Source organism: Lepidochelys kempii, chromosome 21 (genome assembly GCF_965140265.1).
Source record: "Lepidochelys kempii isolate rLepKem1 chromosome 21, rLepKem1.hap2, whole genome shotgun sequence".
NCBI classification, from domain to species: Eukaryota; Metazoa; Chordata; order Testudines; family Cheloniidae; genus Lepidochelys; species Lepidochelys kempii.
Window position 1 is genome coordinate 4,619,731 of NC_133276.1, and position 14,091 is coordinate 4,633,821.

Genomic DNA, 14,091 nt, shown 5'->3' on the forward strand with positions numbered 1-14,091 from the left:
CCTTCTGTGGAGCAGTGTGTGATATGGTTGGTGTATCTGACATTTGTAGGAGGTTCTCCTGTTTCTCTGGCAAAGAGCTGTGCTCTTGTCCCATTTTTCTCTGTGTTTGGTCTGATCTTAGCTGTTATCCAGATGGGCAGAGGCAGCAGCAAATAAGAACAAAGCAGGAAAATGTCATCTAACAATAGTGATGGGCCTGAGTTGATCCCATCTCTGAGGTTTGGCTACATGCAGACTGACTAATAATTAGCCCTCACTTAGTACTATCCATCCAAGGATCTCAAAAGTGGGTGAGCATCACTAACCCCATTTTATATATGGGGCTCACAGAGCTGCAGTGGCTTTTCCAAAATCACAAAGCAAGTCAATTGCCTAGCTGGCAGGAGGAATCCCCGTGGCCTATTGACTGGGCTACATTTCCAAGTCTGAATTTTGTGACTGTGACCTGACTGGATAATGGTTTGATTTGGGGTTTCTGCTCCTCAAACAAAGAAATAGCCCCACTTCTGTGGGATCAGGACAAAGCAGCTGTCAGCTGCTTCCACTGCAGACGCCTCACGCACTGCCAGGTTGTTAGCCAGAAGAATGACATTGCACAGCCCGTTGTGGTGTCTGCTCTGAGTTTGTGAACTCCTCTGCAAGGATCATATCTTCTTTCTATTTTGGGAGGTGCTGAGCACAGCTGCAGCTGCCTTTAGAAATAACAGTCCTGATGATCTCTGCCATTCTGGCAGGCTTTTGGTCCATGCCTTTACTGCTTCTGTATCTGTGTCTTCACAACATCTGCAGCAGGCACATTTACGGAGTGTCCTTCGGACAGAGGGCCACAAAATGCCTTGCCTGAGGTCAGTCTGGCCACTGGGGCTCCCAGCTTTTACTTGATTTATGGCTCCTCTAAAGCTAAAATACTTTGAATTGGGCGAACTTCTGAAAACCAGGATGAAATGGCTCAGGAAGTGAGAGGGAAGAGAGCAGAACACTAAGCCATGAAAGTTCCCTTTATCACTTTTTAGAAGCTCATTGGGCTGCTCACTAAATCAACAAGTAATGCAAGACTAAAGCAACCCATGTGCCTTTCTGGTTAAAATGATGCCAAAAGACGTGTAACAGAAAGTAAGAAACATAAACGAGTTACACGTGTGTGTACATCAGCGGGGGATCAGCAAGGGTGAAGAGACCTGCGAAGGTAATTGAGAACAGGTGCTGCCGCCTTTGTCAGCCGCTTACAAGAATTGACAAGAGGAGGCACTTACCTCAGAGAAATGTTTCAAGCAGCAGAGAGTGAAGATGCCCGAGGAGAAACTCCCACCCTGGAGACAAAGTGAAAGCTTTACCCTCCTGGTACAAAACCAAGTAGCTTCCTTTCAAGGGAGCAAGAGGGAGAAGAATCTTTGCTTTTGCTACTCCCCAGTGATGTGATTTTTTTTCCCCTTCCTGCTAGGAGTCAGATCTGCTGGCTATAATGAATAAAGTACTCTTGTGCTGTTTCTTCCTGCAGCTCACCCTGCAGAACTGACAAAGCTACAAGAGAGTGATCTGGATGCTATTCCTCCATTTGCACCATCCACAGAATTGTTTATTCTGACCTGATTACTGGGTTAAGCAACTACACCTGTGCAATCTTGCCTGCTTGGGGGATGGTAGTTGGCACAGGTGTCTCTGATAGCTTAATCTGAAGACAGTTGGGTTGGCCCAGTGTCACTGAGGGGTGGAATTTGGCCAGCAAATCCTCTGTTGCTGGTGATGATGCATGAGAAGGAAAAGAACTCAGCGTGCTGACTTTGTGGTACTGAGCCGTTAAAAAATCATATTGCTTATAAACGAGGCACATTTGATCTTGAGTCATTGCCACAATAAGCATGGAATCCCACAATTACAGTAATAGAGAGCCACTTTTCCAAGCGGAGCTGATTGATCCTGATTTATGACATCTTTCGTCTCCCAGAAACTGCCCTTCATCCCAGGTGGAGCATCTCCTTGCAGCCAATCAAGACCCTTAGAAAACAGATTCCAGGGGGCCAGTTCTCTAAAAATTAAAGCAACAAACTACTTTATTCCTCAGCAGGTTTTTTTAAGCCACATGACTTTCATTACTATCAGTGCAAGTCACATAGTTAAATATCCCTGCTCCAGGTGCTGAAAATACAGAGGCCTGGGGCCCACCTGCATCCACAGAAACAAGGGCTTTCTGAGATGAGACTGCAGAGGGATTTCATAGCACTGACTGTCTCACTTTATATGGCTTCAGTCCCCAAGGCAAAACAGATGGAGCCTTGAGCCTGAATTTCCCCACTTCTGCAGACTCAAATCGGACCAATAACATGATTTTAATGTGTGAGAGGAGGTTGGGGTTTTGTGCGTGTGTGTGGTGATTATGGGTATAAAATATGTCTGTGTAAATGTATAAAACATGCAGACAGAGAGGGATGTAGATACATAAATACATTCTTATGCCCCATCCCAGTGGAGAGAGAGAACCAAATAAATCCTATTAGTTTCCCAGGATGTGGGATCCATTCCCTCTTTGATGTCCACTGTGTGCTGATAATGTCATTTCCATGCGTGAGATGCTGAATCAGGGAGATGGAGTGTTTCAGGCTTTGAGAGCTTACAGAGAGCCAAATTTCATTTCCATTCTGACTCTTTCGGGTTTAGGTTTGAGTTGTTGCTTTTAGAGGGATGTCTTTACCACTGATGGTGCCTGTTGGTGCTTTCAGGGATGCTTAAAGTTCCTTGCAAGAAATAATATAAAGCTGAAGCATCCTTTATTTATTTTTTTTTTACACTGAAATCCCGACCTTTCAATGCGTGGGCTCAAAGAGCTGGAATGTGTTCACTCTGGAGGAGCACACTAGAGGCCTTATCTGAAGTCAGTGGCAGTCTTTCCATTGACTTCAGTGTGCTTTGGATCAGGTCTGACTCCTAGAGAGAGAAGTTTGGTGAAGATATTTGGCAATTACGCAGGAAAAAGAACGAGTAGCAATGAAAAGCCTTATGAAGCAGGATTAACTCTTCCCAGCTTTGAAACTCTGGGTTTATCGGTAACTTTTTTTTTTTTTCAATCGTTAGATTTATATAAGCCGGAACCTGGAGTGCTCGTCATTGTTTGGGAGCAGGGGCACAGGAAATAGTGATAGTGGGATGGGAGGGAGAGCCCGATCTGAAACTACAGGGGATAACAAGATAAAGTGCAGGGATTTGATCCAGTTCCCACTGAAGTCAAGGGAGCTTTGCCGCTGACTATAATGGGAGCAGGAGTGCACCTCAGGTATGGGTTGCAAAGGGATACATTCAATACAGAAACCTAGTTTGAGGCCTGGTCTACACCTGAAACAAAGGTTGACCTAGCTACATCACTCAGGGCTGTGAAACATTTCATGCCTGAGCACTGTACTTAGGTCAACCCAATCCCCAGTGTAGACACAGCGAGGTCAATAGAAGGATTCTTCTGTCAGCCGAGTTACTGCCTCTCGTAGAAGTGAATTAATGACAGCACCAGGAAAACCCCTTCCGTCAGTGTAGTATCTACACTCCCGGACAGCTTAGACATAACCTGATCTAAACTGCTGGTTTTTAGTTTATTATTAATTATCGCAGTGCCGTAAATACATGCGACACTTTACAAAATACAGGCCAAGACACAGGTTGCAACTGAATTCATATAGCACAAAACAGAGGACAAAAGGTCATGTCATAGTGAATTTACCAGTGAGAATCTACCACGGAGTCAGTTCAGTTTCTTCTTTCCATGCTTGACTTCTGAGGGCCAAATTCTGTTCTCTTTTCCATTCTGTTAAATCTGGGGCAATGCCCCTGATATCAGTGGAGTAGCTCCTGATTTACACCAGCGAGAGCACGATCTAGGTCTGAGTGTTTTAGCATGGGTTAATGCTTATAACTTTTGTGCATAATTTGTTGATGCTCATCATATGGAAAGCTCTCAATAAGTGCCTTACTCAAGGGAAATGCCCCAGAATTCTAGGGTAGGGTAGTTTGCCTGAGTAAGAGCAGCAGAGATGGCTGCATTTCATTGGTGTGGAATTTGAATAGTTCCTTTGGGATCTTTGGGGGTCGAAGTATAAAATATGATCATCTCTGTAAACTGTGTGTGTATCTATTTCACAGGCAGGACATTCTATAATAATATGTGTCACTCTTGCATTGGAGAGTGGAGGTACTAATGCCTATTCTAACTCACTACAGGATTTACTTCTCATGAATGAGAAAAGAAAGTAAACTGATTCTGGAACAAATCACATCTTCCGCTGACAGCATCTCTCTCTCTCTTTTATGGAGCACTCAAGGGACACTCAGAACTTCATAGTGGCGGCAGTGATAAAACTCAGCAGCAGCAGCACGGACACCTGCCATTTGAGTTAAAGGACCATCTCCATTAGCTGTACAGGGCTTGTGCCGGTTGTGCTTTTTTTATTCCAACCAGTAGAGGGCAGCGGTGTGCATGTGAATGGGCGTGCATGCACCCCTCCTTATGAAATTTCTGGAAAACACTGATAAAAATCTGAAGTTGATTAACAATAGAAAAGGTATTCATACGGTGTGCAATGTACCCCAAACGAAATAATTGTGATTAAAAAGTCACTCATAATGGATAAGTTAGGAGAGACTGTATATGGACAGGCACACACACTGTATATAAATCTACGTACCTGCACAAAAACAGCTACCCATACCTGAATACCCAGTCATGTATACACAGCATACGAACACATGCGCAGGTGCCACGTACCTATATGCTCCGTCACGTGCATAGGCTACGCAAATGCATGTGTGCACAGATGACCTTGTGCATTATTGCTGTGACAATTTTTTTTAAAAAGAACTGAAAGCAAAGCAGAGAATTGCGATAGGAACTGGCACAAACAGGGAATGGAGGGGCCCCCATGGTGCTTTCAGTGATGTATGCAACTTCTGAGCAAACTCAGCACCCTCCCCGAGCCCCTGCAGGTTTTGTAGCTTCAATCTGATAAATTCAGTAAAAATGGCCAGCAGCGATGTGGTCCCCACAAGTGCCTGTTCTGTTGGTAATGTGGAATCTCTGTAAATATCCCTCCATTCCAAACTTTGTCCCCTTATTAATACAATCACTGTAGCTGTCAAACAACATATAGGGGCTGCACTTTTTCCCTTGTCCCCTGAGAAGAGTGCACGCGTAGTCTGACTGACTCTTTATTTTCCCCAGTATCCCAATGTGACATTTTTCTTCTAGTGAAACCCTTGCTAAAAGAAAAAATCCATTATGTCCTACTTGCCTCTCATGATGGTAGAAAATTTTTTGCTACCAGCAATTTCAGCTCTCCAATATCATATGAAAAATGTGAGTTCTGTTTTTTTTCTCCTTTATAGGAAAAAAGAATTTCTTCAACACTCAGCTTGTCTAGTGAATGATTGTTGCCAAGAAGGATAATGGTCCATAACATACTCATTTTTTCAGGGCTAAATATTGAGATTCTCCCGCAGCGACACAGTTAAAGGTTGTTTTGTTTTGGTTGTCGGGGGGGGGGGGGGTGACATTTATAACAACAATAAAAATAAATACTTTACAGTTCCGGAGCACCTTTCATCGCAAGGGATTCCAAAGCAGGGCTTGTCAAAGAGATCTAGAGGAGTTAGAGGCCCAGACTAGGTATTGGTCCCCTTTCCAGCTAAATACAGACCCACTGAAATGCAGTCATCTCTGTGGTGGAGGGTGGCTTCTGCTTAATAATGCACAACAGAGAGGACAAGGAAGGAACTTTTGTTCAAGGACATTGGGGAAAAGCCCTGTCTTAAACAATTGCACAAGCTCTTAAGGGTGGTGCCTACAGCTCTTCAGAGAGCCCTTGCAGCAGGGTTCTTAGCAATATAAACGTTGAATCAGCCCTGCTGTGATTTGAACTTGTGATACGCAAGTATTAGGTTTGTCAGAGTTGATGCTCAAAACAGTTAGCGTTCCCTTCCCGCTTGTAAAGCCACTACTTCAGAGGAATGGTCATTCTTCCCCCCCGCCCAGAACGGCCATCTTCCCCTCTGCTGGAGTTTAAAATCACTCTTGGCTGTTAATCCGTGGAAGGCCTGTTAGAAATAAAATAAAAGATATATAGGGAAAAGTGCCATTGAAAAAAGAGTTTACGAGGCAGTAGCTTAAGCTACTGGCTCTCCCATACTGGCCAGCGTCTGTTTCTCATTTACAACATGCCTGAGTCAGTGGAGAGATGAGATCCTGTCAGTATCCCTTTGAGCTGGGCAGGGTATTCATTCAGTCTGCCTAATGGTTGCTAATGAGACTTGCGTAGATGGAAAGAGCCGGATCCTGGTGGTGACAGCTCTTGAGTTAGTTTAATTGATAGAAAGAGTGGTCCAATGGTTAAAGCACTAGCCTGGCACTCAGACACATTGGGTCAGGGCCCTGCTGTGACACAGACTTCCTGTGTGACACAGAACAAGTCACTTAGGTGTTCCTGGGCGTCAGTCCTCCATCAGTGCTTCATAGGGAGATTGTGAGGACAAATACTTTGGAGATTGAGAGTTGCTCAGGTATTGCAGTAGTAGGGCGCATGTAAATACTGTAGGTAATTCTGCCTCGGCATTTAGAGACCTAGCTTTTAATCCTGGTTTTATATTCCCTTGTGTGAATCACTTCACCTGATGGAATCTGTTTGCCCATCTGTAGAATGAGGGTAATGATATTTACTACTAAATGTTGTTTGTACAGTGATATCCTGCATATTTAAATTATTTAACTACATCTCTAGGTGCCCAGAAGTGTGAAGTTTTGTTAGTTACTTTCATCTGTTTGTTGTAATCACCGGTTGTCTCTCGTCAGACACTTGCATTGGAAGCCCTTTGAGGCCTGGGCTGTCTTGTCATTGTGTGTATGTCCAGCGGCTAGCACAACGGGTCCCTGACTAGGGACCTCCAGGTTCTACCACAATACACATGTTAAATAATGCTATTCTGGCCAGGCAGGGACAGGAGATGGGAACAGAACTGAGGACTTCTTTGACTACCAGCCGTGTGCTTAAACAGAGGCTATCACCTTTTCCTGCCACTTTTCCCAAACTCACAATTTTTGACCTGGTGGCATTTTGATTTTTTGTTGACTCATTTAATGCAAATGCCCAGAAAATATTTTTGTCTGTTTTTTGATGGAAAATTTAATAAAATGTTTCCAGCTTCATAAAGCCAGCACGTTTCAAAGATTAAATAACTTTCACTTCTCCCGACTCAAGCTGAGGACCCCCAAAGCTTACTTTGATTGTGAAATGATCCAGGATTCAAGTCTGTCTTCATTTGAGTCCTCTCATTGTCCGGATCTCTGGTCAGTATTGGAAGCCTTTGCAGCTCAGGAAGGAGTTCATTACCTCCCTACCATGGGGCATTAAACTCAATGACAGTGGAGACTGCCTCTCTGTTTGGCCCTGGCTGTGTGGTGCTGCATCCAGGGTCATTTCCCACTCTCTGGGTAGCTGTTAGGAAGTCCTCATCTCTGTCATTCCAGGAGAGGAACCCATTTCCCTTACTCTTTGATACAAGACAGTGGGGGCCCATTTCTAAATCCCAGGCCATATTAGGCTCTTCCCCAGAATCTGTCATAGTCTGTTAGCTCTTGAGGAGACAGGCTGCCGGTTCCTTTGGTGAAAAGAGCCCATTCCCTGCTCTGTCCTTTTCAATTCCATGTGTGTTTCTCCAGACTGCAGCAGGAAAGGCCTGCAGTGGAATTTCTGTGTAGTCCCTCTCCAACCCTGTGGGCTGCAGCTGAGCAGCCCCCTTCCCACTCTGTGAGTCCCCTCTGGTTTCTTGGTTTCCTTTCTAATTGCTGTAACTTTGACCTGGCAGGAGGATGGTGCTTTAGGGCTTTGTCTATAACAGTCTGACCATTTGCATTTGACTAGGAGAGTTTTATTCTTGACACAGCTCCAGATTCCATCCCGAAGGTGAATAGAATCTTGAACCTGGATCGAGAAATGCTTGTGCTGTCCGTTGGCTTGAATCACTTAGCCGCCACAGAGAAACACCTTCCCTCCTGCTGTCAGGATCATAGGTTCCCTTTATGAAACAGAAGGATTTTGAAGGATGACAGGCCAGGTTTGCTGTTTCCGGGCTTAATCTGAAAAGCTCTAGGAAGTCTAAAGGGACCATTTCCAGAAGAGTTAGGGGTTTAAGTTCCTGAGGCCTAAAGGATATTGCGAGGAAGAAGGGGAGTTAGCATCCTGGCTTCCAGTGACATCAAAGATCATCCTTTTAGAGAGCTGACATCTCCTTAGCTAGCTTTGCTTTATATCTGGCATGGTGAGATATCTCCAGTGAACGATTGCAACAGATCTGTGGATGTAGCTGCAAATACCTGTGGGCAGTTTTGCTGTCTGTACAGTACGCTGAGAGCTTTGGAGCATCCACTGTAAGAGTGCAGCCTTTCCACTCACCCCCCTCACATACCGGTGTAAACTTGGATTGCTATGCATAGAGCAACCTGATTTTGTTTCCTCATTTCCCTCTCAGCGAGGGCCCCATCCTACACACATTAGCTCTCAACGCGCAGAATAGCCACTGAGCTCAGTGGGAATGCCATGCGAGGAAGCATTGCAGAATTGGACCCTTTTTGAATCAGGTATCTATTTTACAGCTAGCATTTGCTGAAGGGCTTTCAGGACAGTTACCCAGTCTGTACCAGTTTCTAGAGATGGGATCCAGTTTTGCAGACTCAAGATGAGTTCATAGAACCATCTAGTGTGGGATTTTCTAAAGAGCCTAAGGGAGTTAAGTGTCCATCTCCCATTTAAATTCATTGGGATTTGGGTGTTAATTTCCTTGGGTCTACTTGAAAATCCCAGCCCTAAACTTCAGGGTGCTTATTTTAACCAAAGCTCTGAGCGTTTGGACACCTCTGTCTTCCCATCAGTGTGGATGGGAGCGGAAGGTGCGGCTTCACATACAGGAGCAGCACCTCAGCCCTTCAGCTTCCTTCCGGGCCCAGTTGCAGGTGGCAGAAGTCCCACTCATGCATCACTGAGCTAAGAGAGGATCAGTACTGGTGACACCTTCGGCTTTCTGCAGAGAGCTAGTTGGAAATTTCTCAATACATGGAGTTTTCACTGGAAAATGTCAATTAATCAAAACAAAAACTTTTTGCAGGTAAGGATTGGTGTCGATGAAACTCTGGTTGGAAAGGTTTCTTGGGCCCAGAATGGGCTTTCTAGTCAAAACGAGAGAATTAAGATCCCGCCCCAGAATAACCTTTAGTCCAGTGATTAGGGCTTGGACCTGGCTTTCCCACATCCCAGCTCAGTGCCTTAACCACCAGGCTATAGGCTATATTGGGAGGGGTGAATCTCTCCTGTGTTTTGTCCGGATGCAGAATGGGAACATATTTGAAATCTCAAAAATGTTCATGGGTCAAGAAAACCATTTCCCTCTCATCTCTGTTTCTGCATACAGGTCCAGCTGGGCAGTTGGAGACTAGCCAGAGGTTTTGGATGATGGGGTAGGGTAACAGAGAAGAGGGAAATAGGTTTGTGAGGTTGGGGCTGCAGATTGTGAAATTAATAGGATATTGAAATAATTTTGCTAAAATAAAACACAGAAAGAAGTGGCACCTGGTCGCAAAAGGGAAGCATATCCTATACCTATCCCACCGATCAGTCTGTTTTTGAAGCAACAGACACTGATGTGCATCCCAGGAATGAAACCTGATTAAAAATGAAACCTAGAATGAGTGTTCAGTGTGTAGTTAGGAGGATCCAATCCACCTCCCAGTAAAACCGGGCTTCGATGGTATTGGGGACCTGAAGCAATTGATAATGCATTGCCTCTAGCTTGTGGGGGAAGAGTGGAGTGGGGGATACTCTTGGGGTTTGCGTCTCCGGAGATAAAATGCATAACCCACAGCAAGCCAGGAGGAACAATGATGCTTCAATATATTTCGTGAATAATAACATCCCCTCTTGTGTGGCTGCAATGAAAATAGCCTGCGCAGAAAATATTGCTGAAGGTTATTTTTCCCTGCACTTAATCTTCTGTCTTGCGGGCAGATTGAGGAGTGCAAAGAGAATTATCTGTGATCGAATACACTGGGGTGCATGCTGACTCTAAGTGCGGGATGTTTGGCTGCCCTTCCTGGTAAACAGCCATCCAATCTAGATCCAAGTTAATGTCCCAAATGCCTAGAGTTCAGGTGTGTTCAGACCTGACTTTATATAAAGGTAAGTGGCCCCCTAGTAACTGGAGCACCTATGTCTCCATGTTTTCTCCTCCCAGGACTGCCCACAGCTGTTTCCCACGGAAGAGATTCTGATCCCAGTGGGGGAGGTGAAGCCCATCACACTGAAAGCCAGAAACCTGCCCCAGCCCCAGTCTGGCCAGCGTGGGTATGAATGTGTCCTCAACATTCAAGGAGTTATTCATCGTGTGCCAGCTCTGCGCTTCAACAGCTCCAGTGTCCAGTGCCAGAACAGCTCGGTAAGGGGCTGGTGCTGCGGGGATTGAAGTGGGAGAAGGGAAGGAATTGTTGGAATGAGAGAGGGGAGCGGCTGCAGTGATGGGAGAGGGGCAGGACGAAGGGGGCCCAACAGCCATGCTGCAAGTGAGTCCTGGAATGCAGAAGCTTTAGAGTTGAATGGCTGAGGTTATCTGGGAGCTGCAGAGCCTACTCCTGAGGTGAATTTGCACCATTGACTAACCCTTCCACATGCTGTGAGGCAGGTAAGTTTTGTTATCTTTACTTCCAGATGGGGGAACTAAGTGAGGTTACATAACTTGCCCAAGGCCACAGAGGAAGTCAGTGTTAGACTTGGGCCTAGAATCAGGAGTTGTTCCCGGCTCCCATTACTGTGTTCTAACCACTAGGCAATACTTCCACTTATCAATATCAGAGATGCCTCTTTATTTTATTTAAACCAGCCATCCCAGCTCTAACATAGCCATCACCCCAATGTTGACATCAATGAGGAGACACTGTGAGTAAGGCAAATTTAACTAGAAGAGGAAAAGATGAAAGGAAAATGGGAATGGGGAGGCAGAAAGAATAAAAAAATCCAGGGGTTAAACTAATCCTGAATTTCAGATGGGAATCTGCTGTAGGCATGTGAGGTGTTTAATTATAATACTGGCTGGGTGAAGTTCCTTTATCTGCCAGCTCCTGTCAGTGACTGTCGGGGGTCAGTGAAGGTGGGGCAGGGACAGGTCGGGGGAAGAATACAACAAAGGTGTTAAGGCAAGCTAATTCCCGCTGGAGAGAGAGAGAATTATTGGCCTCTTATCAGAGAGCTGTCAAATTCCAGGTCTCAGCAGCTTAATGGAATGTGTGATGCCAGGAAAGAGGGGAATGGGACTCAGCTGGGGGAGCAGACGTGGCACCGCACAGTGATACAAATTCTCTGAATAAACCACTAAAGACGTGCGCACAGGGGACGACTGCAGCTTGGTCTGCATTGTGACAGCGTGGCACAGCCCATGAAAGTAAAGCCCAAGAGATTCTACAGCAACTTCTCAAGCTGTACGAATGCCATTGGAGCCATTAACAGAGACTATCATCGTACTTCTTAGAGAGAAAGCTCTAACTTCTTGCAGTCTTCCTTGCACATGATAGAGAACAAAACACAGGTTCTGCTGCATTCACAACACAATGCAGATCTCAGCTCTTCACAAAGGCCATTCTCCAAACTGCAGAGGAAGGACCTCTGTGTTTGTTTGCAGAAGACACTAGCCTACAAATGGAAAAAGGGCCGGGTGAAGGAGTTTGGGTCTCTGATCTCCTGTATCAGTGTGGGTTTTAGAAAGGTGGATGGACAGATAGCTACAGTTGCTTGGTTCTAGATGGTGGAACCAGAAACTTCAGGATCTACTTTAACAATCCATGCAGATACTCAGAACTTATTAATGAGGTTCTGAATTGTCTTAAATTTCCCTGGATATTTGTGCCGCACTAGCTCTCTATAGGCCCCATAGCAGGGTAGATAATAAATGTAATAATACTAAATAGCCCTTTTCCTATCCGAAGTGATTTATAAACATTACCTAACAAATACTCAGAGCAGCCCTGCTTTAGGGAGATCCTATTATCCTTTTATACAAATGGGAAACTGGAGGCAGACGGTTAAGGGCTAGTCTGCACACAGAGTTGTACCAATATAATTAAAGGTGTGGTTTTATAATGATTTAGTTAAGCCCGAGCAACTCTGTGTGGGTGAGGCCACTTTGATATCTGTTTAATCCAGGCTTGTATCATTTAGCTCACACTGGGAAATGTATATGGGCACGCTAAACCAGTATAAGTAGATCTACATTAAACCAGTGCAACTTCTGTGTGTCGACAAGTGATTGCCCAAGACTACACAGTGATCTAGTGTCAGAGTGGGGATTAGAACGCTGGACCTCGTGAGTCTGCTCCTGTACTTATTCCATTCCGGTCACATCATGCTTGACAGCATGAGGGCTGATGTGGAACAGATGTGGATAAATTATCTGTGCGGGGGGAACACTACATAGTCAAGTGTTTTGGTGGAGTTTCTTTAATATGCTTGCTTTTTACAGTCCCATCCACATTTTCCTTGTTGGATAATTGGACTCACTGGTTTATCTGCAAAGACTGCCAGCATAGGGCCCAATATGTGCTAATTATGATTATGGCACTTGTGAAGTGTCCACTAGGAGAATGGTCTGAGACCTCCAAACTCATCTGTATGGCCCCTGGGCATCCGTCAGAGAGTCAGGAATTCCAGTCCGTGCTACCCTCATCTGGATTTGAGCTGGTGACTTAGAAAGCTCCTCTCCACCCTGAATAGAGCACATTGACTGAAATATTTCTGTAGTAAGTTGTCAGATCTTTGCAGCACATTTGTACATCCCTGATTCCATTGAGGGAGTGTGGTGGTTAGACGGAAAGTTGGCCCAATCTGTCTCCTGGGCAGAAGTGCCACTGTGTAGAGCCTCAGTCTGGTCTCATTAAATAGTGGGGCTGTATTTATGAGAAAAACCAGTGTGTCTGGGATAATTAATCTATTACCTTTTGCAGGATCCATCAACTCATTTTAATTATCTTTCCCTGGCAAGGAGAAATGAGTCTCACTGTGTGGACTCAAAGCAGGATCCTAGAGCTGAGAGTTAGAATTGTTGGTCACTCAGACATCATCACATGTGTTTTAAGCAAAAAGTTGTCATGGTTATTTAAAAAAAAAAAATTTCCTTCATGGTATCTCTTCCTGACGCATCCTCCCGACCACATCCCCTAAACGTGTTTCTTATCTTGTTCCTTAGTATCTCTATGATGGGATGGACATAAGCAACTTAGCAGTGGATTTTGCTGTGGTGTGGAATGGAAACTTCATTATTGACAACCCAGAGAATTTGAAAGGTAATGGGTGCTCGGCTTACTGCTGCAGGGTCTTATCCTTGGGTCATGAGGTGGAGGGGACCTGATAAGGGCTTGGGGGAGTGTGTGGTCAAGCCCATTTCTAGAAAAAGAAATTTCTATTCACAGGAAGACTGGGCTAGAACTCTGTTAGTCACAGCCAAGTTATACCACCGTTGTACCCAGCACCATTCTGATCCCAGTGTGAACTCTGCCCAGATTTCCAGCCCGCAGTTAGCCATGGCCCAGAACCTCAGCATTACAGAATTGGCCCTTAGTAAAAGCAGCCTGTGCACTGCAAAAAGGAAGCCTTTACTAAACACATTGACCAGCAGCCAGCTCAGAGACATCTCTGCCACATGCGGCTGCCTCAGACCCCTCTGTCACCGGTCAGTATGACCTCCTCCTGCACTCGCATCCACAGGGTTGTGGCAAAGGTTTTCAGGTTTGGCACTGAAATCTGGGAATCCCAGAGGGACACACTTGTACAATAGTGCTGCATAGTTCAACAAGGGGAATGGTGCATGAACTTAACAGGCATAGGAGTGCAGGGAGAGAGAATAATTTGCAATCAGCGTAAATAATAAGTGACTAGAAATCTGCAACAGCAACAACTTCACCTTTGGATTTTATTTTCAATTAAGTATATTTAATTCTCCAGAAATATGCTAGTTTGACAGCCCCACGGACTGCAAGCCCCTCTGTCTCTCCACACAACATGGGCAGCCGCAGTCCAAGTTTCTCTT

At 45.1% G+C, this 14,091-nt stretch overlaps 1 protein-coding gene across 3 annotated transcripts in view; it reads left to right on the forward strand.

Annotated features, from left to right (window-relative positions):
- Positions 1–14,091, forward strand: part of PLXNA2 (plexin A2) — a 320,304-nt gene that overhangs the window by 219,460 nt on the left and 86,753 nt on the right. For 2 of the 3 annotated variants that reach the window (XM_073319575.1, XM_073319576.1), the window contains exons 10-11: positions 10,255–10,455; positions 13,252–13,348. In XM_073319575.1, coding sequence (XP_073175676.1) covers positions 10,255–10,455; positions 13,252–13,348 — 298 coding nt within the window. Of the gene's footprint in view, positions 1–4,203; positions 4,545–5,364; positions 10,456–13,251; positions 13,349–14,091 lie in introns of those variants that run through there. The other variant, XR_012155790.1, reaches the window with a different exon arrangement.